The following is a 24,023-nucleotide window of genomic DNA, read 5'->3' as shown; positions in this document are numbered from 1 at the left end:
CCGAGATTGACTTGTAAAGGGAGTTAATTGCACCTCCTTTCACCCACCCTTTTACTTTTAGTATAATATGCAACATATGGCCAGAGGTAATTGCATGTCTTAGAGCTTTCTAAATGGGCATCCTGGGATATTATAAAGTTGAGAGAAAAACATGGTCAGAGTTTGGCATCGTATTATATCCCAATATACTTTATCCCAAGCTGTCATTATTTTGGTCCATCTGTTGCGTGTGTTCAAAGCATCCTACGAAAATGGTATTTGACGCATTTGCCAACTATATAAAATCGAAATCACAGCATTAATAAACAATTTCTTGTTAAGGAGGAGCATCTATATACTGTTTCTGTAATACCCTCATTTTTGTGACGCATAATCTTACCCAGGGGTAATTTCCTAAAACGGAAATAACATTGTAGCACTTGGAACAGACAGCCTTACCCTATCATTTCGAGCCCATGAGACGCCTTTCACAGTTTTCATATGATATTACAACTTATTAGAACACCCTTTGCATTATTTATGATATTACACCTTATTAACACATTTCTTTAAAGCTATGATTATAGCAGATATGTAAAGTAATCCAAATGTTGAATATTTCATAAAGTATAATGGCAGGGGGGCACTAAATGAGCATTTAGGTTATTTAAACCCCTTTTAAAGAAAAAGAAAGGGTTGAAACATGTTACCAAACATGGTTTTACATGAGAGGCATAAGCAAGAATATGCAGCACTAGCTCCTTGAGCAATGGCCCTTTTAGCTGCATATAAACCTTAATTAAAATGTATATATTTTCACTTTTGAAAATAGTCATGTAAAAAAATGCAACTAACAAGAACAGGGAGTAGTTATGTTGCCCGGTTCTTGAGCACAACATATTTAGTACGGTTCATAGCTTTTAATGGATGGGCATGCCCCCTCAAGGAAGATCAATGAAATCCACTTGCATATTTGATTTCTTACTGGTATGTGCATTACTCTTGAAAAACGTGTGTACTGAGAGGTCAGCTTAGACCTTTCATAAAACATTCTAGTAGTGAAAGCACAGGCGGTGATATAAAAGATAACTTTAATATGAGATCAAATCACCCCTGGGTTTGTTCAAGTGGTGACAACAAGAGGGAGATTTTGGTATACAAAACGGGTCAATTATATTACCTTTTATGTTAAGTGGAGCCAATTATGTATTATTATTGAGAAGTCTAGGTTGAAGTGATAAAAGATTACATTTTAGCCGCACAAAATAAGGAGAGTTAGATTTTGTCTTTATTCCCCGAAATTATTACTTTGCTAACTTATTGGTTACATTACACGGGTGCAGGTCTGATACCAGCATTTCCACATTTAAGTGGTTTTGCCTGATGTACCTGAAATACTAGTTGAAAGCAGGTTTGGATTCCTCCCTTTACTTTTGAACATAAGGTAACTAGTCATTTTGGTTCATTGACATTAACACACTATTGACTTCTGTTGAGCTGGAGAAGCAGGTCCATCCACACATGCCACAGAGCATCTACGCACGCTCCGGAGTCAAGGGGATTAGAGACAGCAGCCACTGCTTGGCTGGAAGAAGCTGTCCTAAGTGCTTCCCTTGTGACTTGGCCCTATCTAGCTCTGGTATTCATTGGGAAGTCCCATTCAGACTTTAAAATTCCTCCTTTTCTGGACTATCCTGCTAAAGTGATGCCAGAATGTGGCAAAATGCCTTGATAATGGATCACTTGATCTAGTTCCATTGGACAGAGCTGGGAAAAATAAGACAGCACTTTCTCTAAGTGGAGCCCTTCAACTATGCAGAGGTTTTGTCTAACAGGGCCTCTGGGAAGGTTTAATGAAAATGTTCAACTCCTGTCTAACTTCGATCTGCCCGCACTGATGGGAAAGTCACTTGCAATGCCTAGGACCCTCTAGAGGTCTTTATTAGTTCTGTGCCATATAAGAGAGTATCAAGCAGACAGAGTAGAGGCTGCATGCTAGCCCCTGTTGGACCTTTGCACTCCATGGTATCCTGGCTGAGTAGCCAAGGCCTAGCTCATTATAGGCACTAAGAAGACTGAGCCGAGGTAGGGTATAATATCATAATAACATTTAAAATACTGATAAACTGTTCTGTCAGTGCTGTTACTTTGAAAAGTAAATACATCTATAACAATACCTTAAATATCACACAGTAAAAAGTAAAACAAGTACAAAGAAATAAAGATATACTGACTTTTCAAGAGGCCCAGAGAAGATTAATAATAAACCCCTACCTAAACATTTACTTCCTTATCATGCCTTTTTCTAAGGAAGTTCAGTACACTCCCAATATACAATCAATAAATGAATTTGATTCATTTGATTTTACCTAATAAAGCCAACATATAGGTCTCTAGCATTTCTATAGCATTTCCAATGCTTGTGGTCAGGTGTTTATGGGGTGAACCTGGGGTAAAGCAAGTTTGTGTACAGGTGTCTTGTAATCGACAACTACTGGTCCAATAGATTATTAGGCTTGCCAACCAGATAGGTTTGATAGCCAGAAACCTTAATAGTGAAAAGTTTTAAGGAGATGAAGGGTCCCTCCTGGTTTAGAGTTTGGGTTTTTCCTGGGTCCTGAATCTCAGATATTTCAGGTCCCATGGTGCAGTTAACACCTGGCCAATGGCTTTATGCTTAGAGGAGATTGATTATGCACAAATACACAGAATGTGTGTTAAGGAGGGAAGTGCATATAAAAAGGTTTTGCAAAGCCATTCTTCAATTTAGTGATCTAAATAATGCGTATGAGCTCCTCTGGGGTCTTTTAGTTGACTGGGCATTTCATACAGTTGTAACAGCAGCAGGGTGGGAATCTGGACTTAGTGGGGGTTTAGGTTCACTCTTATGCTTGAGGTGATGGGCAGTTCACAGTTCCAACATCCAAGAAGCAACAAGCACAGGATCCTTGCAGATTTGTTCATATAATAACTCTACAAACTGCCAGATTGGGGCCCCAGTGTGTAGTCGCAGACTGTGGCAGTTGGGCCTTAGTTATTCTACAAATTTGTGATTCCAGCTAGCTAGTCTTCAGCAAGGGGGGGTTGCTGGGAAGAGCAGCCTTATCCTGTTCCCAAGGTGTATTGCAGGACCTGGAAGCTATGGCCCACAACACAAGTTAACACGCCATGGAGACTGCTCTGGTGAAACATTATGTGATGCCACCCAGATAGTCCAAGGAGAGGAAAGAGGGAGATGTGGAGGTTGAGCTGCCCTTGTGTTTTCTCTGTGCAAAATAATCCAAGGTGAGCTGCAATAAAATCTTTCTTTTATGGAGTATTCTGGTTTGAAGGGTTGGAGTTCAGCCCTGTCTCTTACCCATGATGAATTTCCTGCATTTGTGGTGATTGCTGTGAATGTGACTTGTCTGAGTTTAACAACAGCAGAGCAGCCAGAGCAGTAAAACACAACGTTTGGCTCAATATTTAAATAGCTTAGATGTTTGCAAATATTTGGAGCAGATGGAAATTGTCCTGGCCAACCTTTTTCGGCCTGGTATTCATGACCATTAAGAAGCTGTGAAAGGCACCGTACCCTCCCTTCTGGCCTAAGGTTAAGAGACGGGTGTTGATGAAGATCATTACAATTTGGAGTTCAAGGACATGGCTATGAGGAGTTTTGCCCATACTAGAGAACAAGAATAGCAAAGCACTTTGCCAGGCCCAAGTGGAAAGCCAGGTGTCACTGAAAGAAGAAAATGTGGTCTTGGTCCATGCACAAAGGGTGAACAGCTTATGTTAAAGCTCATAGTAGCCAGCACATAGCTCTTGTTATGTAGCATAGGGAGTACAGCTTCATGCATGTATAAAACCAGAAAAAAATCCCCAAGGAAGTGTGAGATAACTATGCTGCTGGTAGGCATAGATAACTGATTACAAATATTCCAAATTAGTAGTTTGTTTCTACCTGGTAGAATAGGAATTATGAAGAATGGACTAGTCCCGATGACTACTAGAGGAAATTCTAGAACGGTCCCAAACATACTCCCCAAATCATGGAAGCTTAGAAGGAACTTCATTAAACCCTTCTCGTGACTGGACTAAGCAAAGCCACGTTGATACATATGTTGGCTTATTTTATTGGACTACAAGACAACATGTTGAATGATTGCTTTGCAGACCTACATCAAATCTTAGGTCTGACCCCCCAAGGGTCCTTGCCAGGTTTGCTGATCAATGGCTCAGTAACTGAATCTTGCGTATCCTGTCAGCTAGTCTAATTTCCTACATGAATGCAGTTGCATTGTGCCTAGTATTAAGCAACTTTTCTTATCACTTTTTAGTTCTCCAATGCACATAAACATATCTAGAAAGTGAAGAAAAATTGAGGGAGTGACTACCATTTTGCTTGTCACATCAATCCTGTTTCAGTCTTCTCAAAAAACTTCCCTAGCTCTAGTCTAGCCTTCATGTTTCTCAGGACCAACAACTTAAGTTTAGTGTTCAATCTATGACTGTTGTCCAAAACTCCTCAAATGTCTCCATAAACATAATCCTCCTGATTGGTTTCAGTCCTGATTTCAACCCCTGGTTAGCACAGAGCATTACTTCTTGTTTCCCTGACTTTAGGCCACTTTGCTGGATTTTAATCCTGTAATATAATATTTGTTTGGCTGCGTGGTAGTTACTCGGTCTGTGTAAGATTTTTATTAAACTCGTAAAATATACAAATGTTATGTGTACAAAATTCCATGAATTAAACACCCACAAGATTTTGTACAATTGTATTATGTGGTGGACTGGTGCAAACAGAAAATGGTCTGTAGGGGAAGAAAAGGTATGCAGACTTGATGCTGCATTTTTATTGCCGTCTGACATTTCGCCGCACACTGCAGTGCCTAACAGGGACATCTTAAGGGTTTTGGGGGCCCCTGATCAAACGTATTTCAGGGGCCCCTGTTAAGAACAGCTTACAGTTTATTATCCAGTTGCAGCTCTTTCATGCCCTCTTTGGCCATGTCACTGACATGTGCACAGGCACACTGGTCCAAATTCTAAATGTGTTTACAGCTAATATTCAGGGGCAGCAGCTCACTAATAAAAATGCATATAATCTCTGATACCCTCTCATTTCTCATATGCAAAGTCCTTTATTGATCTAAAAGGAACTTTTTATGGATGTTGCATGAAGGACGTTTCTTTGCTAAATGTCTGCAATAGACTCTCACACATCACCCGCATTAAAACGAAATTACAGGTAAACAGTATTTAAAACAATCTGGTTAAGAATTATTCAGTGTCATCAGGGCAAGGCTCTCTGCAGACAGGGCTGGCAGCATGGGGAGGAGTCTGGGGTCCGGGGCTAGAGCCCCCTTTGCCCATGCCTTAAAACGTCTCTGGTGCCTAATTCAAAAGTGCTGAAATTGGAAATGGTGAAATGCCCATAGGTTGGGAAGAGAGGGGAGTACATTGGGGGCACCTCTGATTTAAAAAAAAACTAAAGCCAGTGCTTTAAATGGGCCGGTACTGTCCAGTACTGAGTACTGGCACTTTTTTATTTTGAAAGGGAGAGTACCTGCACTTCTCATGGAAAACGTAGGCCCGAATTTATACTTTTTTAGCGCTGCGTTTGCGCCGCTTTTTGACGCAAAAGCGGCGTAAACTAACAAAATACAATTGGATTTTGTAAGTTTGCGTTGCTTTTGCGTCAAAAAGCGGCGCAAATGCGGCGCTAAAAAAGTATAAATACGGGCCGTAGTACTTTTAATTGGAGAGTACCAGCACCTCTCAGAAACAAGCAGGTACTGTGAGGCAGAGCACATGCACTTCTATTTTTCCATTTCAAGCACTGACTAAAGCCAAAACGGTAATCACTACGGGGCAAACACCAGCGTTGAAATTGAGTGTGTGTTTTCCCCACAGTCAAATGTCTGCAATTTGACAGAGAATTCTTTGCGAGAGCCATTTTTTTTAACCACAAACCAGTCACCATGGCAGTATCTCATGTGAATGATTTATTTTTTTGGTGTAAGACACACCCAGACATTCAGTTTTCATGCAAAATTGAATTCCGAGAATTTTCAAAATGAAATGTAAAAATTTTGCCCAGGTCTAATAGGTACATTATTTTGTAATTGGTTTGTAATTGCATTTATTTAGCACTTATTACCCCTGATGTGGGGTTGAAGCTACGTGCCACTAGATTATTCGTATGATTAATTCTCAATGTCCCCAAAACATCCTTTCACAAATCAGCAGCAATGCGCACATTCTCTTTTTTCTACTTAAAATACAGTAATACAACAGGTAAGTTAGAGCCTCCCTAGAGGCACATTTGTGATTTGTTTACTTAGTTACTGTTGCTACCTGCATACAGGGATGCTCCATAAAATGGCCTTATAGAGAATGAATTCTTTAGCTTAACTCTCTTCTTGACATATTTATTTTCTGCGGTCCCACCCGTGGCATTCATAAATTTGTCTTTTCTTTTGTGGCAGGTTTCGACCTGATGGAGTTATTCAATGTGAAAGAGGTTTTCGGCATGAAAGAAGAAGGAGTTCAAAGTTCATATGTGCGCCTGGGAACCTACCCTATAGTGCAGCAGACTGAGTAAGAGACCAGCTTTTTATAAGTGTTTACCATTGGCAAAACACACTGTAGTGTTATAACGTGATCTGTATTTCTCGAATTAAACCTGCCCCAAAAATCCAAACTATGGGCTTTGTTTGTAGTTTGGGAGATGCAGGACATCTGCCAGGAAGCAGCAGGTGCCCCATCTTTCTTTGCAGAGTGTGGGCTGGAATATGCCCTGTCAGTCGGAGACACAGGCCATCTGCCATTTTTGGTGAACATCCCGCATCTGCCAATCTCTAAATAAGGCCTTATGTTTTTGGAGAAATGTAAACTATGTTCACATTTGAATTTAGCTCCTTGAGCGACAACAATGTTGTAGTCCGCAACAAAACAATTTGAGATGAAGATCACATGTTTTCATATGAAGGTTGAAATGATTTTCTACTTGTCTCCTAGAGAAAGTGATTGCCATGTTTGCAAATCCATTACACTCAGTAGATGAAGGTATAAACTCATTTATGATACTAAACTATGAGAAAACTTCTATGTAAAACAGTGAAAGTGTCATAAGGGTTATGATCCAAAACCTCGGCGATTACTAGTTCAGGGTAGCTAGGAAAAGGTAACTCCCACCATGCACTGCTCGAGACTCATGGCCACACATTGGAGGACACATATTACATCTCTATTGACAGCAAACAGTAAGAGTTTTCAGGTTTGTTAAAGCAGAAGTCTTGGCTATATTTTAGTCACAACAGACTAGATAGCGGATTTCATACTTATAGGTCGATGAACCGAAACAAATCTGCTTTAAAGAAAACATCATAGACATCAAATTAAATATCAAACAAAACTCTATACATCATTATAAAACACACCATGATCAATGCGACCATCAATAACCACACCAGTTTATTAAGAGGTTAAAATGTGTTTTTCCCTATATTAACAATGCTAAGGTCACAAATATTATTCTCAAGTTCAAATGATACATATAAAGAAACAACAAAGACTGATTTACTCGACGAATGAACCTAAGCTTTATCAATGCGACAAGTATTATCAATTCAATAGAGAACACACAAAACCACAGCAATAGACTTTGAGCTGGAGAGATTGAGTGCATTGAATCAACAAATAAAAAATCAATGACCATTCATGAGAGTAACACCTCACTAACCACTAATTAGCATTAACATGTTAGACTACATGTAAAAGATTTAGTAACATGAATTTGGAAAACATCTGTCTATGGTGCTACCAAAAACAGCAGCAGTATTAAAACAGTAACAGTTGGTACCTGAAAAACAAAATACAAATAATGAAACAGAGATCATACATTTACCCAATCTCTAAGGTAATCAGCAACAACTTCTACTTCATCAGGAGCACAACAGCATCAGGAACAGGAACAGGGTAGGGGAATGGTTTAGAGTTTGAACTATAAGATTGCTAAACCATTAAAGCATTAGTTTAGTATTGAACAGACATAGTAAACTCAGAAAATAATAAAACACCAGAATGTCAGTAGACTAACTGGCAAAGCATGAAGTCAAAATGACAGATCACACCAAGAGTACGAAGTGAAATCTCTGGAACCCAGGAAAGTAAGAGAATGCCCAATAGAATGAGGACACAAACATTAAATTTAACTTGTTAAACTCTTGTGATTGGTTTAAACATAAGGTGAGAAAAATATATCCAATGAGAAAGTTAACAGATATCAAAATTATATAAAATGTTAGCTCTGACAATTTTCATTTGCTGTTGCTCTTCTTGTGTAGCTCAGGTTTGTACTAAATGTATCTTGTACACTTCCTTCTCCGGTCGCATCCTAAGGTCCTTTTGTTTGGCACCTTCCGAATACGCTGTTGCTGGACAGTGATTACAAAATATAGAAACATTTCTTGTTGCACCATTTCCCTCGAGAGAAATACATGGGTTTGAAAACATAACTACAGACAAATATGCAAATTCAATGAATGACGTCTCTGAATGTTCCCCTGACATGAAATTTCAAGAAGTCTCTGAACAATGTAATACCTTAGTCGGAAAGTACAGGGTGTGTGCCTCTCACAGCAGTCCGAAATATATATTTATTTCCTGAAGCACATGCATATTTGGAAGAAAACAAAGAACATAATGCAGTGTTCATTCAATTATTAAGCAAATAAATTAATTATTCTCTCTTAATTCACCAATTGGAATGTATATGTCTACATGCATTCAAGTGCACCACTGAAGCTGTGATGATAATTAAGGTTAAAAGTAATAAATATTCGTATAGTAAAAACACTGGCTGAGTGTTGAACTGCAATATCTGATGAAGAATGCAACGTAGTAAAAAACCCTCAGCAGACACATCTTTCATGGCGCATTACAGGCCTATTTCTCTCTTGCCAGCGTTACCTAAGATCCTTGAAAAATTGGTCAATGTTCAACTCTGCAGCTATCTTGACACCAACCAGTTGCTACGTCCAACGCAATCTGAATTTTGCCCGGGCTACAGCACCGAATCCACACTCGTTGAGGTTTCTGATACCATTAAACTGTCCAGAGATAATGGGAAGAACGTCGCCCTTTTGTTATTGAAGCTGTCTGCAGCATTTGAAATGGTTTCTCATCTGATTCTGATGCAATGCCTGCAGGACAAAGTGGTAGGTGGGACTGCGTTGGCCTGGCCTGGCTGTCTTCTGTCGAACAGACGTCAGGTTGTTTGGATGCCACCATTTGGGTCTCACTCCAAAACTTTTAAGTTTGGGGTTCCTCGGGGATTGGCGTTGAGCCCAACATTATTTAATGTTTATATGTCATCCTTGGCAACCCTGGTAGAATCCTATGGAGCGCAGGTCATCTGTTACACTGATGACACGCAGATCCTTTTAACTTGGGACCCGAACATCTCTATTACCCATAACAGATTTGAAGCATGTCTGTCAGCAGTGTTTCAGTGGACGTGCCAAAGTAAACTCCAGTGCAAGACGAGAAAGACTGAAGTTCTGATTTTTGGATCCCCTCTGCGGGGTAGTGAAGTCTGGCCTAGCTGTGCTCCTTCTTTTCCTACTCTGGCGAAAGTGGTTCGGAATTTTGGAGTGAAATTTGACAACTTATCCTTTAAACCGCAGGTGGAAAATGTGGTTGGAACCTGTTTTAACTTCCTCCAGCTCCTAAGGAAATTATTGTTCCTGCTCCTGATAACCTGTCAGAAGGAGGCGGTTGTCCATGTCCTCATTACCTCATGGCTGGACTATGCTAATTCTTTATACTGGAGTCTTCCTATGTATCAACTTAAGAGACTCCAGTTGGAGCAGAATGCAGTAGCACAGCGCTTGTGTAATATTCTGAGGAACATCTGTGTGGGCCCATTTCAAGTAGTTGAATTGGCTGCCTATTCGGGAGTGAGTGAGATTCAAGGGGCTGGTGCTAGAATTGTAAGTGACACAAATGTTAATAGTTAAGCGCACCTGTAATATACAAAATAGTAAAATAGTACCTCATTTTTTCCGTGCAAACGCTCCATAGGAGATTAATTCGAACATCAAACAGCCAATAGAATGAGGTGATAGAGAAATACTCCTCTGCCTTGATTTAATGCCGTTGTTAGCAATGTCTCATACCAGTGACTAAAAAAAGCTAACTCAAGTACTCCAGTACTCCAGTGGCTATAGAGGGCTGTCCAAAAGCCCATTTTTAGGTAAAGCCCACTTTTAGACCACAAATGTATCACATACCCACAGTCCACAGATTCACTTTTTTTGAACACAGCATCAATTTGGAAAAAAAAAAAAACCTTTATAAATCTTTCTCACCACCTTAAATGAAATCTGCGTTTCACACATGTCTTGCCAAACAAGAAATGACTGAACCACGCGCTTTTTACCTATCACAAACATTCAAAACCCACTACAGATCAAACATACCTCCTAGTACATGGCATAGAATAGTAGCGTGTGCTGGCAAGAGCTGAGACGGGAAATAAATTGCTACAATTAATAATGAATTCACAAAGTTGGTTTAGCTTGTGGATAAGAACACAGCTCTAATGATTTCAGTATTCCCTGTTTTCCACTACACCGCGCCATCAATTGAGGATATTGATATCTGTTTCATAGAAATAACCATTCCTATCCAAGCCAACTAAATATCGAAGCCAACACACCCCCATGCCATTCCCACTACTTTGAAACTTTCAGTATTATCAAACATGTGCAATAAACTAAGGCTCTAGCAAGATATCAGGGCTGTATGTAGTATATCATTCAATGCTGAGCTGTGAGAAGAAAATGTCACAAAGCAAATTTGAAACATTTAAGCCTATCCATCGACTTTCAGTCACTGAGTGTAAAGAAAACCTCACAATTTGTTTTCTTTCGGGAAATGCGGAAAAGGTGTTGAGCAAGAAAGTGTGTTTTTAAAGGGTAATCAACAAAAGCTTTACTGTGATCTGATCACTCTTTTCCAAACATTGAGGAACAGTTATAAAAAACATTTTTTCACAACTTTTGCAATTTTCTAGGTGGTGGTCAATATTTCGTATATTTGTGGTTTCCACCTGCTTGCAGTTTGGGTGACTGCTGAAAGCTAAAAGGGCATTTCGTAAAATGTTAATCGTTTTCTCGAAAAAACAAATTTTTGAAATTATAACTCAAAACATAGTATAGGTTCATTAACCAACAATTGAAATAGGTGACGTTTTCAGCTGTAATTTTCTCCACCGAGAAATCAAAAATGATTTACCATTAAAGCCATCATACACCTTCGGACACAGAAATATATAGTATTTATCTGTTGTGCAAAAACTCAATATAAACAAAGCCATCAACCGAGCTGCGGCTTATAATGAGTTTTTCTTGTACTTCAATCACAGAGCAAGTCATGTAAAATCTAGTAAATTAAAAATGGGTATGAATGAAAGCTATGCATGTTTTAAATTTGCTCAAGAATCTGAGTTCGACAATGCAGGTTATTCACACCATTCCAGATGTGGGTTACCCATGCTATCTAGTGATTTTGAAAGTATTTTCCAAAATGTGTTAAAATGTGTTTTGTGCTACTCACACATAGTTGACTTATATTTGTAAACCAAAAATGTAGACAAATTCTATAGCTAATAACTAATTTTCTAATATTCTTAATTTCCATATTTCTCCTGATAAAAATGCTATCCTACATGTGTGAGGGGGGCCTTTCACATGAGTCATGGAAGGGTGAAAAACTCACCAGGGCAATATCAAGAATTATGATTTGAGATACACTGATACTTGGGATGGGGATCCATGCCGAGATCCATGGAAGGAAAACCACTCAATCTTGCCCTCAAGGTCTGGTTTTCTGAAATATCTAGGTTTGGTAGGCTTTGTTTTCCAGGGGCGCCCACCAGCCCTGGGCCCAAATACCACAATTACCTATATCCACACAATGATTGAAATTCAAAGGAAAAATGTTGATGATTCTTTGTTGTATTTTTAGTCTATTCCTTTTCAATGTGCTTGCCCCACATAAAGGAAGAATTGCTTTTATTGGGAGATGTTTGGAAATGAAGGGTTGTAGAATGTTTGTCTAGCACCACAGATTGCACAATTTACTCTCACAGAAAGTTGAGGAAAGTGTGAGAATTAAGCCAAAAGTTGGCATTGCAGGACATTCTGGGTAATATAAAATAATGGGATCCTTGCATGTCATTCCATCTTCAACTTACCTAGGTGTCCAGCTGCCAGAAATGTCTGGATTGGTAGGTTTCCATCGGTACCAGCCAACCCCAGGTGAAATACCGCAGCTACAAACATTCAGACAATTACTTACATTTTTGTTACCAAAAATTCTGGACCTTTTCTGAACAGAGGAACTTATGTGGTTTTAGGTAAATATTGATTTGTTTTCATTCTGGTTAAGAAATGTAGTGAGACCCATGCAAGCCACTCTGTCCCTAGCCCAACTACTGCAGCTGCTGACATTTCCAGTTTGACTGAGATATTGCTGTTTTTACTTCATATTTTGGGGCCTTTCCTGTCCAGGGTGGTAGACCCACCTTCACAGTTGTAGTCCTGTTTTATGGGGAGAAGTGTGTAAATGCTGTATAGTAGGTATTTTGACAATCCCCTCAGATTCCAGAGCTTTCCCTGCACCAAAACATGAGGGATTCCTGTAAATGTAGGCAATATTTGATGTTTACAGTGCATTCTGGATAAGAGAATGCATTGGGATTCATGTAATTCACACCACCTTAGGCTCCATTGCTGTCTAGTTTTCAGTAATGTCTGGAGATTTTAGGTATTCTTGAGTGTCACTAAACGACAGGCCTAGATACCACAGCTACCCCCAGCCACATAAGCCTTGATTTCCTGGGTCGCCAGCTTTCAGAAATGACCAGGATTGGTTCCATTGGTGCCAGGAAACACAGAGCTTGAATGCTTCAAAGATCCCCTATGGCAATTGTAAGGGCTCTGGATATTTGATGCATAGGTTTGACATGCACATGGTATTCTGAGTTGAGGGAACATACTTGAATCAATGCAAGCCACATCTGTCTGGAGTTTGTTTGCTATATAATTTTCTGAAATGCCCTGGGTTTCTAGGGTCTCCTTGAAGCTGGGAGACTCAAAGCTTAACAACTGTAGTCATCCCTCATTGCAAGAAGAAGAAAAGAAGGACATTTGGATTTATTTGGTTGTAATTTTGACATATGGGTCAGCAAGGATGTTGTGACTTCCTATTCTGTGCTGCTCGTTTGAATGTATGTATGCATGTGGTATTTCTATAGTGCAAACCTAGGCTAAAGGCAGCACAATACAGGGTCAAAGACAAGCATAAAGTCAACAGGTGATAGGAGAGGTAACCGGTTTGGGAGCTGTTAATGCTATTAATGCTTTGTGATTTAGTCTTCTTTAAAGAGGTGCACCCTTAACCTTTCTTAAATTTGAGCAGTGTTAGGGCAGTCCTGGTGGATACAGGGATGTTGTTCCAGATTCCAGGTGCAGAGATGGAAATTTCTACAGCCTTATGTTTTTTTTTTTACACTGCCTAGTTTGCAGTCTGTGACTGTGTCCCAGCTACAGGTGTCCCAAGAACTACCAGAGATGGTGAACCTATTTGCAACATAAGCATAGGTGCAGGTCATTATGGCTTTTTAAATGATTCAGCTTGTTTTGAAAATGGTGCAGGCCAGACAGTGGCTCCATTATTGTTCCATCAGGATGGGGGGCGGGTGATGTGAACAGATTTCTTCAGGCCCTGAATGAGACATGTTGTTGCATGTAGCCTGCCCTCAAGGATTAATAGTGTGGAATCTGGGAGGCAATTAAGCAGGGGCCTGCTATCATCCTGATGTGAGGGAATGACAGCTTGAACAGCAGTCTTGAAGTCTTTTTTTCCAAGAAATGTTTCACTTCCTTTAGTAGTACAAGCTGGTATGAAGCTGTCCTTGTTTTTTTGGCAGTGAGTTCATTGAGGGTGAGGCTGGTGTCCACAGTACATTCAAGTGACTGTTAAGGTTCATGTTATTGAGCCAGGCCTATACTGTTTTGTGTATGTTGTTCTTGTCAAGTAACAGGAATTCTTCCTTGGTTAGGTTGAGCTTCAGGTTGGGGTTGGAAATCCAGGTCTGGTTGATGTGCAGGCAGTGTTCCACGCTTTGGATGTTTGAAGCTGAGGCTTGTGGCATGTTACTGTGAAAAACAGAAATATCTTGGAAGCTTCTCGCTTGCAACGAAATGGGGTACAAATGTCAAACTGTCTGGTGAGAGTATGAGACTAATTCCCAGCCATTAGTGCAAGGACACGATGTTCACATTCTCTGCACCACAAAGGTCGGATGAGTAAGAGGAACATCACAGCACTTTCACTAACGGGGTCATAATTGTAATAATTGCTATGAAGTTCTCTGCACCTTTGTTCATGATTGCTCTTTTGGTGTCATATCATGAAAACAGGGTCGTGTTGGTGATATTTGAATTTGCTGCCGATATTGAGCCCATCACATAAACTGATTTGTATCTGTGGTATTTCAACTATTTTGCCTGTATTTACCATAACCCAAAAATAAATTTGTATCAATGGACTTTGAATTTATTTGGCCTAATAGCTGTTGGCAACATTTTAGCTTCTTATTACAAACGTATTGATTGAAATACCATTAGAAGAATTAAGAATACCCATATGGTGCAATGTAGTGCTGAGATCAAGCATTGTGCAATATAATGCTGACAAGTTGAAATAAAACTGATATCTTTTACTGCTGACAAATTCAACTTTGACTGACACAGATCTGTGTTTTGATTAATTCTCAAAAAATGTAAGACTACTTGCATGACTCTTCATGTGAATTAACCCATAATCTTGAGTTTGCAGCATTAGTTTACTTTTTACAGTTTTAGCAGGGAAAATGTGCCTGAAGTCTGCTGTCGGAATGTATTTATTTTTAAAGTTTTATAGAGCGCAAATATGACCCTTGAGTGTATCAGAGCGCTTTACAAGTGGTAAAGAAAGGAGAAACAGGTAGATCAAAACAACAACATAAATGATTTTCGCAGCAACCATCTTTAGTACATGTTTGTATCTATGTCATTAAGTGTGTCATAGGTAAATACTATTTCTTCAGATATCAACAATTTGAATTAAGCTTAGACAAACTGAGTCACACAGGTATGATCAACGTTCCCATCCTAACCAGGCAGTCACTCATGCTGAAAAAATATTAAAGTATAATTTAAAAAATGAGTAGGTTAAATAAATCGAATACATACATTCAACTTTTCAATATTGGTGCTATTAAGCGAATAAGTAAATGTTTGCATAATATTCCTTTTAATATTATTTTGGAAAAGGATCTTTAAGGTTACAATTGCATTATGTGAAACCATGGTAACACCAGAACGGAAGAACGATGTAGCCACTTCTCTCAATCTTTGGTTTCTGCAAAACTGGAGAAATTGAGTGGTGGTTTGGGAGTGCAAGTCCATTGACACCCATGGAAATGAGACCTTCTTAGGGGGGGTGGAAAGGTGCTGCGGGACAGGGTTGAGGGGGGTCTAATTTGACTGAAGTCTTTGGTCGGAGTTTTAGTTGGTTGGAGGGTGAAAGTGAGTCCAACTATGGTAACACTGTCCGAATGATGGTGTGTTGACTGATGTGTGTACCCACATTTTCTGCACAACATAATTTCTCCAGTGAAGAGTGAATAGCTGTTGAAAGTACGCTTTGAAACCAGCATATTTGTTACATTTAAGATTAAGCGTGAAGTTACTCCGCGGCCTACTGTTTTGTCTCTAGCATGTCCTAACATTCAGTAGACAAAACTTTACTTCTTTTACTTTTTCAAAGCTGTAATGCTGTCAACAGTCTTAGGCTGTTTCATACCAAACATTCTTCTCTTTTCCACACGGAAGCATTTTAGTCCCACCTCTTAAGATGTTTGTAAAAAGCCAATCGAGGTCGTGACAGATTTGGGTGGAAACGTTTAAAATTACTTTTTCCGTGATAACCAGGCTTATCGAGTTAAGGTGTGCACTCGGGTGTGGGTCAAGTGGTGCTCCAATACGTTCCCCACTTACGACCGCTTCTTGTCATGTGCCTTTGGTCACCCCCTGGGCGTTGCCAGCACTTTACAAATTCCAAATAATAGTTAGCAATAGACAGGAACTTGTAATGTGGGTTATTCAGCGTGTTCATTGCCCAGGAGATTATGTTTGTGTGTTAGATGAAGGTAGTGGGTGGTGCTAGCGAGCCCTGTTGTCCTACTCGTCGACCTCGAATGCATTGGGTGGATGTTGAGTTCTGTTAAGAACTGTTCCGCTATACGTTGCTATGCAGTGGTTGGTTGCACTGGTGGGCACTTTGATACCCACCTAACTGTGCAGTGTTGGGTATGTGTGAAGTTTCCTCTACAGTATTTTCAATTGGATGTTCTCTGTGTGTGTTGTTTGAAGGTGAGTGCTGTTGTGAGCACATTGATTCCCAGTTGCGCTGAGTGTCTGCACTGATTGTTTGTCCGTTGATATTTACGTCTAATGTGCTTAGTAGCGGTATTGGTAGTGGATACTCCTGGGAGGACCATAGTCGCCATTTAAATGCAAACCTGAGGCTGTTGGTTGTATGCGACATGTTAAAGTGTGCTTTTGGGTGTTGGACCGTCCTTTAGAGTACAGAAAAACTGTAATTCAAAAATCTTGCAATGTAATGTGAACAAGATCCCTAGCTGCCACTTAAATTATTACTAAATGGGAGAAAAAGCGCACTATTGAACCTTTCACTCGAGGAAAGGTCAGACGAGCTTTCAGCACTGATCTCCCACAGCTCTTAGCCAGGATTACATCTAGCCTCCGTTAACTATACAACAATTGTATCTGGAGACCACGTGGCAGTAACCTGTGTTCAAACATGTTTTCATGACCCATCTTCACAGCATGGCATTTTAAACACATTTCCTAAGTGCTCTAATTGCACCGATGCAGGATATAAATTAGGACTGAAAAACTATAGACCAGTCTAAGCTTATATAGAATTTTATCCCACTTGATATTGAGTAAGGATCCCCTGCATCGTTCGGGTGTGAATATGTATGCTGGATGTATGTATTCAAGACGGGCGACATTTCCTTCAGGGCATCACAAGCTGTGGCCACAGTCTTCGATGCCAGGAATGCGTGCAGCGGAATGGACGCACCTCCCTGAAAATATATTTGCGAGTCCCGGACAAAATCGCACTTTGCTATTCAGCTGTTCCCTTACCTCCATGTCCATATTACTTTTATTTATATAGCGCTTCATACCTTTCCTGAATCGCCGAAGCGCATCAGGTGAACAGATAGCAAGCAAGGTAAACGTTGTAATATGTGAAAATAGTTTAGTAAGATAAAGGATAGCTTGGTGACACGCCTAAACTGCCTGCAAACCAGGTGATGTACAGTCTCAAACGTGCACGTGCTGGCCAGGCGAGGGGGGTTTCCTCTACCACTCTGGGTGGCACTCGAAGAGGATCAGCGCTCATGAATTTTGAAAACTGGCAAGTGTCTCTCAACCAGCGGGTCGGTGGAGTGCCTCTCCTGAAGGAGGCCTCGACAGCTAATCCCCTGTCAAACGCTCGATGCGTCCCTGGTTCTTTTTATAGCAGAAGCATCCAGGCCCAGCAGCCTTTATCTAAAGAGGATTTGGGGTTTGACAGGTGGGCTTACCAAACCGAGCACGGGAGCAGCCCGCAAGCGATGGGCGCGTGCCGCTTCCGGGGCTGTATTCTATGCAAGGCAAAGGCATGGTCAGTTTGTAACCCTTCATCTTTCTGAAGGTCGTCTGTCGTCCGCCAGTGCCTCTCAGTAGAATAAACATGGCCCATAAATTGGTATTCTGCATGCAAGTGATGGGATTAGGGGCCTGTTGGCTGGAACCGCCGACTTTAGAACAGGGGGAGTAGGTCCAAATCCTGTCGTTGGCTCAACATCATGTGATTTTGGGCAAATCCCTTCATGTCGAACGCCCCTCGACCAAAAAAACACAAAATGTTTAACATAGTCTGGTTCTGCTTCTGTCCAAAGCGCTCCAATGTCCTTGGCCATTTTTGCACAGAAACGAAACTGAAAAAAAACATACTTATTGGTGAGAGTATGGCTTACTCATTGCACTGTGAGATGAAAACCAAAGCTGCAAATAAAGAATCACAGTAGTGCTATAGCTCTCTATCGTCATAACATGACAGTATGAATACAATTTTTTATAAGTACCATTCTTTTTCCCAATACATAGAATTGAAGTTTTTACTAAAAGGACACCAGGCCAGATGTACCGTTGCAGAAGTCGCAAAGATACTGGTTACAATTGGCAAACAGTATTTTATGCAAACAGTGTGAAATTTGGCAAACTGACCTATGTACTAATATGTACTTTTACAAAATTCCACTTCGAGAGGTTTGTTCCCAGACAGCATGCCAGCCTGCACTATGGTGCTTTCTAGAGGTTGTGAGAAATAAAATATTGTCACAAAATAATGGAAAGCTGATTAGAAGAGAAGTGATTCCACCACTGTCGGAAAAACCTAGAGTGAGAAGCAAAGCATCCACTGGCCACAGAGGCTGAGTTATGGGAGCGCTTGCCCACAGGTATCAAATCATACATACAGTAATGATGGATTGCACAGGGACTTTGTGACAGTGGTAGTTCAAACATTCCATCTAAAAGCAAAAGGGGAATCCAAAGAGTTCCTCTATGGCCACCGAACCCATGCAGTGTTGCGCACTCTGAGCTCTACATTCGCTCCAGCACAGCGCGGTTGCTGCCAGAAGGTGTTGTTTCTCCAAAACAGATGGAGCCAAATTCTGACCAGTTAGAATATCCGGAACTCCTGAAAGACTGAAATGTTTTGTAGTGGGTGTGATGAGCAGGTTTTACAAGGAGGCTTAAACTGGAGGACATGTAGCAATCACAGCTTACTAGGACAGAAACTCTCAGTTTTACATGCTCTTAACCTTCACACCCTCACGTGTAGCATTCATCTAAAGGTTAGAAGATCGTAGGTTCCAAGATCTACTTGACCAGTGACATAATCTCTAATGGTAACATAACCTGCACTCAACTGGGCAGGAAGCCATCTTGGACATATAACAAGACATACAAAATTGGCAGATTTAAATCACTTGCCAACTATTAATTATCCAATGGCATTTTTGTTTTAAATAACTTAACTTTTTTTGTTTTAAAAATAAAGATCCTTACGATTCAAATGTTTGGCATAAAATACAAATACTTGTGAATGAGAAACAAACATATAGCAATGTCTCTAATAATATATTCTGTAATTAGTAAAGTTGCTATATTTAGAATTCCGTATTCTAGTTAGCTCTTGAAAACAAAGTTGATCAATGCTTAACAGAAAAAAAATTGCTATCAACCATGGATGAACGATCAGACGGATTAGTACTTTCCTAAGAATATATATTTCTCAAATGTGCATGAACAGTGCCCCTCCTTCTATGAATTAAACAGTTTTTACCTGCAGCTTAAAATTATATTTCTGCTTGTTGCTTAAATGCTTGCATCATGCAAACAGTTAAACACAAATTCCCTGCAGTCCAACATCTGAAGTTCAATTGTCTGAGCTCAAGAAAGATCCACAAAATATGTTACTTGAGATGATAGTATAGGGTGAAAAAAATTGAACTGCCATTAGTTTGCTGCCTTAAACCAATATTATAAATGTACATCCTCTATGGAGATAGACTGATAAAGCCACCTTATGTCCTTCCAAATTTATCCCTGGAAAGCATCAAGATAAACATTTTACTTGGCAGTAAGAGGCACGGTGTTCCATAAGATACACTACTTTAGGACAATAAAAAAGTATATATCGTTCAGTAGACAACCCACCATGTTTCATATCCAAACATCCAAGACCTCTAGCTAAATTTGTGACCCTGTTCGTAACCTTTTCAATATTTAAATCATGTTAAGGCCACCATCCAAATGAGTTCAAGGTACCTATACGTACAAACACCATAAAACAAACTACCTTTATTATTTGATGCAGCCCAAAAACCCATGCACTTACATGTATCTAAATTCACAATCACAGTGTTAGCCTTTGGAAGTTCATACTCCTTGATGACCTACCTGAATATATGAGAAAATCACATCATGATGAGCAGAAGAAAAAGTAGACAACATTAAGGAGCCAATCCTAGGTACTTAGTGGTTGTCTGCATGAGGATGAACAAACAATGCAATGCAAAACTGAAGAGCCTATAAACCTGTTTGATCCCCCTAAATGAAGTGATTTTGGCTAAGGAGCTCTCATCAATTCATCATATGTGGTCCAAAGTAGAGTAAATCTTTGGATGAATAACAAAAACATGCCAATTTTCATAGAATAAATTTTCTCCATAACACCATATTCTCTATTAAATTGGAGGATTTACAATCTATGAAAACCCAACATAAAGTGGGAGGTTTATTATTAACACGTTGTTTACAAGATAGACTATGGCCATAATTGTCATGCATTTTTGAGTGACGTTGCAAAAACTGCCCCCTTGAACTCATCATTGCCTGAGGCCTATAGTTTCTTAGGTCAGACCGGTTGCCCTGCATATAGTTTGGAACTAAAACCGAGGCTTTTCATACTCGGGAATAAATGTAGACATAATAGCCCCTTTTACCACCGAGGAAATACATTACATCCAGCATTATCTATATGATATAATGGCAATACTTCCCCACACATCCAGGCCAGGAAACTAAAATGTTTTATTGCTCCCATAAAATCCTCCAGATCACAGCTACAAGGTACATTGAATTAAAAAAACTTAAAGGAGTGATTTCAACCACTATTCTTATGGAGTTCACTACTGTCACATTCAATTGTTTGTAATACATTTTGAACTTGAGTCACCACCAAAAAATCATTTTCAGTTTCAGAAGCATTGAGATCTTTAGAAGTCAGGCTGCATAATTTTACAGCTCATGCTTTATTTATTAACATTCTAGATAATATCTATTCAGTATTAAGAATTGTTGCAATACCAGGTTTCATGGCAGTTTTTTCCATTAATGCACAACAACCTGAGAATAAATATGATCAAAAAGTTTGTGTAAAATGCATTAGTTGTTTTTGGGTAAGATATGTCTGATCTTCCATCATTTTCAGATTCAAAATGTACGAAACAAAAGTCTTGACCATTGGCGTACACTACAACAGAAAAACTCTACACCTAAATTGATAACTACCATAAAGTCCGTAATCCAAATGAGAGGGACTAATAGATTAAACATTTGCATCTTTCCGTTTGGCCTTTACTGTTCACTATGAAATTACATAATGTAGGTGCACACACATCAAAAGAATTGATATAGTCTGCCATCTCATTAGAATAATCGTGTTGACAGGCCAAGAGGCATAGTACCTTGAGGTGAGGCACCTTCCTGGAAGACAACTAAGGTGGTCATTATGACATTGGCGGTGACAGTTAAAGTGGCAGTAATATCGCCAACAGGCTGGCGGTAATTACCGCCAAATTAAGACCATGGCGGTGAGAACTCCCATAGACAGTCAATGTACCACACCATCCGCCTGGGCCTTAACGCCATGCACCACGACGGTAGCCACCAACAGCCAGACGGAAGACAAGGTACAGGCCACCGTTTCATGACACTGCAATCCGCCATGATTTCTGAGGCGGTACCAACGCCATCAAAAGCCTGGCGGAAACACTGCACAGAAGACAAAATATCTCACCATCAGAGACACAGGGAAGACCAACGCTGCTATGGAACCGGAACTGCAAGTCTTCCTGATACTCTTCTACACCATGCTCCACCCGGAACACCAATGCCGACAAAGATGAGGACTGTGAGTACAGCCGCCTAGCATACAAGGGAGGGAGGGAGGAAAAGGAGAGTGACACACACACACGCAAGACACACACCGGGGGCACACACACCATACACACAAACAGCTGCAGATGAAAGACAATGGCAAAGGACACACGTCATATTAATGCAAGGACTGCAGTAAGGCAGTACTGCAAATGTATTGAATGGGAACAGCCACCAAATGAACCAATTGGATAACAAAGAGATATGTATAAGTGTCTAAAAAGGGCCAATGCCCAGTCCAAATTACAAAGGGCTCACATGGCCACAGGGCACAGTCCAAGGCCCAACTTCTTTCCTAACAACATCCGCACAGAACTGTACAGGGGCATCATTTTGGAAGTGGACAGGCACCTCAGGGGGAGGGGTACCTCAGCTGAAGTTGGGAACTTGCCCACTGGTTCTGGAGGGGGCTCCCTGCCCATTACTCATTGCTGGGGAGTGCAAGGTCACAGCCTCTCAGGTGGGGTACTTGCCCACTGGTTCTGGAGGGGGCTCCATGCCCATTATCCTTTGCTGGGGAGTGCAAGGACACAGTCTCTCAGGTGGGGTACTTGCCCATTGGTTCTGGAGGGGGCTCCATGCCCATTACTCATTGCTGGGGAGTGCAAGGTCACAGTCTCTCAGATGGGGTACTTGCCCACTGGTTCTGGAGTGGGCTCCATGCCTATTATCCTTTGCTGGGGAGTGCAAGGTCACAGTCACTCAGGTGGGGTACTTGCCCACTGGTTCTGAAGGGGCCTCCTTGTACAGCAGTCCCTGGAGGGTGGCCTACATGCCCTCTGCTGGAGGTGAGGGCTGCATTGTCTCAGCTGGAGGTGAGGGCTCCGTGACCACTGGTGGTGGTGGTGGTGTTGGTATCCTGCCATCCTCTGCTGGAGTTGAGGGCTGCTGTGTCTCAACTGGGGAAGGTGCATACTGGATAGCCTCTGCTGGAGGTGAGGGCTGCTGTGTCTCAGCTGGGGAAGGTGCCTCCTGGGCAGCCTCTGTTGGAGGCTAGGGCAGCTGTGTCTCAGCTGGAGGTGAGGGCTTCTTCCCTTTCCTGGCAGGAGGTGAAGGTTTCTTCCCCTTCCTGGCTGGTGGAGTGGGATCCTTCCCCTTCCTGGCTGGTGGAGTGGGATCCTTCACTGTCTTGCCTCCATGACTAGGAGGTGCCTCCACTGTCCCCATGGACTGTTTGGCTGAGGTGCTGGGCTGGGTCATTGGGACCCTGCTCTTACGGGCAGGACAGGGGAGAGGGGGGAGGGAAGAGGTCAAGTTAGGCAAGGAAAAGCTTCATAGGAACAGTGGGGTGGGATGAGGGAGGAGGGATGGGAGTGGAGGTGAGGGAGTGGTTGTTGGAAGAGTACGTCTGCTGGGCTTGGGTGCAGGTGCATGGGCAGTGTGCTGATGCGAGGTGGATGGCTGTTGGGTGTCTGAGTGCCTGCATTTGTGTCCTTTGGGGGGGCAGACAGGGTGGGAGAGGACACAGGAGACTCGTGGATGGATGTTGTGGAGGTGTCTGCTAGTGAGGTGTGTGTGCTGCTTGGTGTGGTGATGCTGGTGGTGGATGTTGAAGCAGTGCATGCAGGTGTGAGTGTGGACGTGACTGTGAGGGAGGTGGAGGAGGAGGAGGAGGGGGAGACAGTGGAGGCAGTGGATGTGGTTGTGTGTGCAACTGTCTGGTGTTTGTGTGAGTGCTTGTGGACTGAAGTGTGGTGCCTGTGTTTGACTATGCCACTCCTGTGTGATGTCTTGTGTGCATCCTCGTCTGTATGTGTGCATGGTATGGGTTGGGGTTGAGGAGGCTGGGACTGGGAAGTGGTAGTTGGAAGGGTGACGGTAGGAACAGGGACAATGGCTGCCATCAGAGAGGAGGCCAGAGCCTGAATCAGTCTCTGTTGCACTGCCAATCCACCGTGGATGCCCTCCAGGAATGCATTGCATTGCTGCATCTGGGATGCCAGCCCCTGGATGGCATTCACAGTGGTTCACTGCCCTACAGAGATGGATCTCAGGAGATCAATAGTTTCCTCACTCAGGGCAGCGGGCTCCCTGGAGTAGGGCCTGAGGTGCCTGTGGCGAAGGAGATGCCCACTGTGTGAGCGGGCACGGGCAACTCGCTGAGAGGCTATTGGGAGGGCAGTGCTGGTACGGGGGTGG

General features: G+C 41.5%; 1 protein-coding gene across 1 annotated transcript in view; it reads left to right on the top strand.

Annotated features, from left to right (window-relative positions):
- The window catches only part of COL22A1 (collagen type XXII alpha 1 chain), a 900,581-nt gene that overhangs the window by 333,019 nt on the left and 543,539 nt on the right, over positions 1-24,023 (top strand). The window contains exon 5 of the mRNA XM_069220797.1: positions 6,456-6,567. Within this exon, the coding sequence (XP_069076898.1) occupies positions 6,456-6,567 (112 nt within the window). The remainder of the gene's footprint in view (positions 1-6,455; positions 6,568-24,023) is intronic.

The sequence above is a fragment of the Pleurodeles waltl genome, chromosome 2_2 (genome assembly GCF_031143425.1).
Source record: "Pleurodeles waltl isolate 20211129_DDA chromosome 2_2, aPleWal1.hap1.20221129, whole genome shotgun sequence".
Taxonomy (NCBI): domain Eukaryota; kingdom Metazoa; phylum Chordata; class Amphibia; order Caudata; family Salamandridae; genus Pleurodeles; species Pleurodeles waltl.
This window is presented reverse-complemented; position numbering and strand designations above follow the sequence as displayed.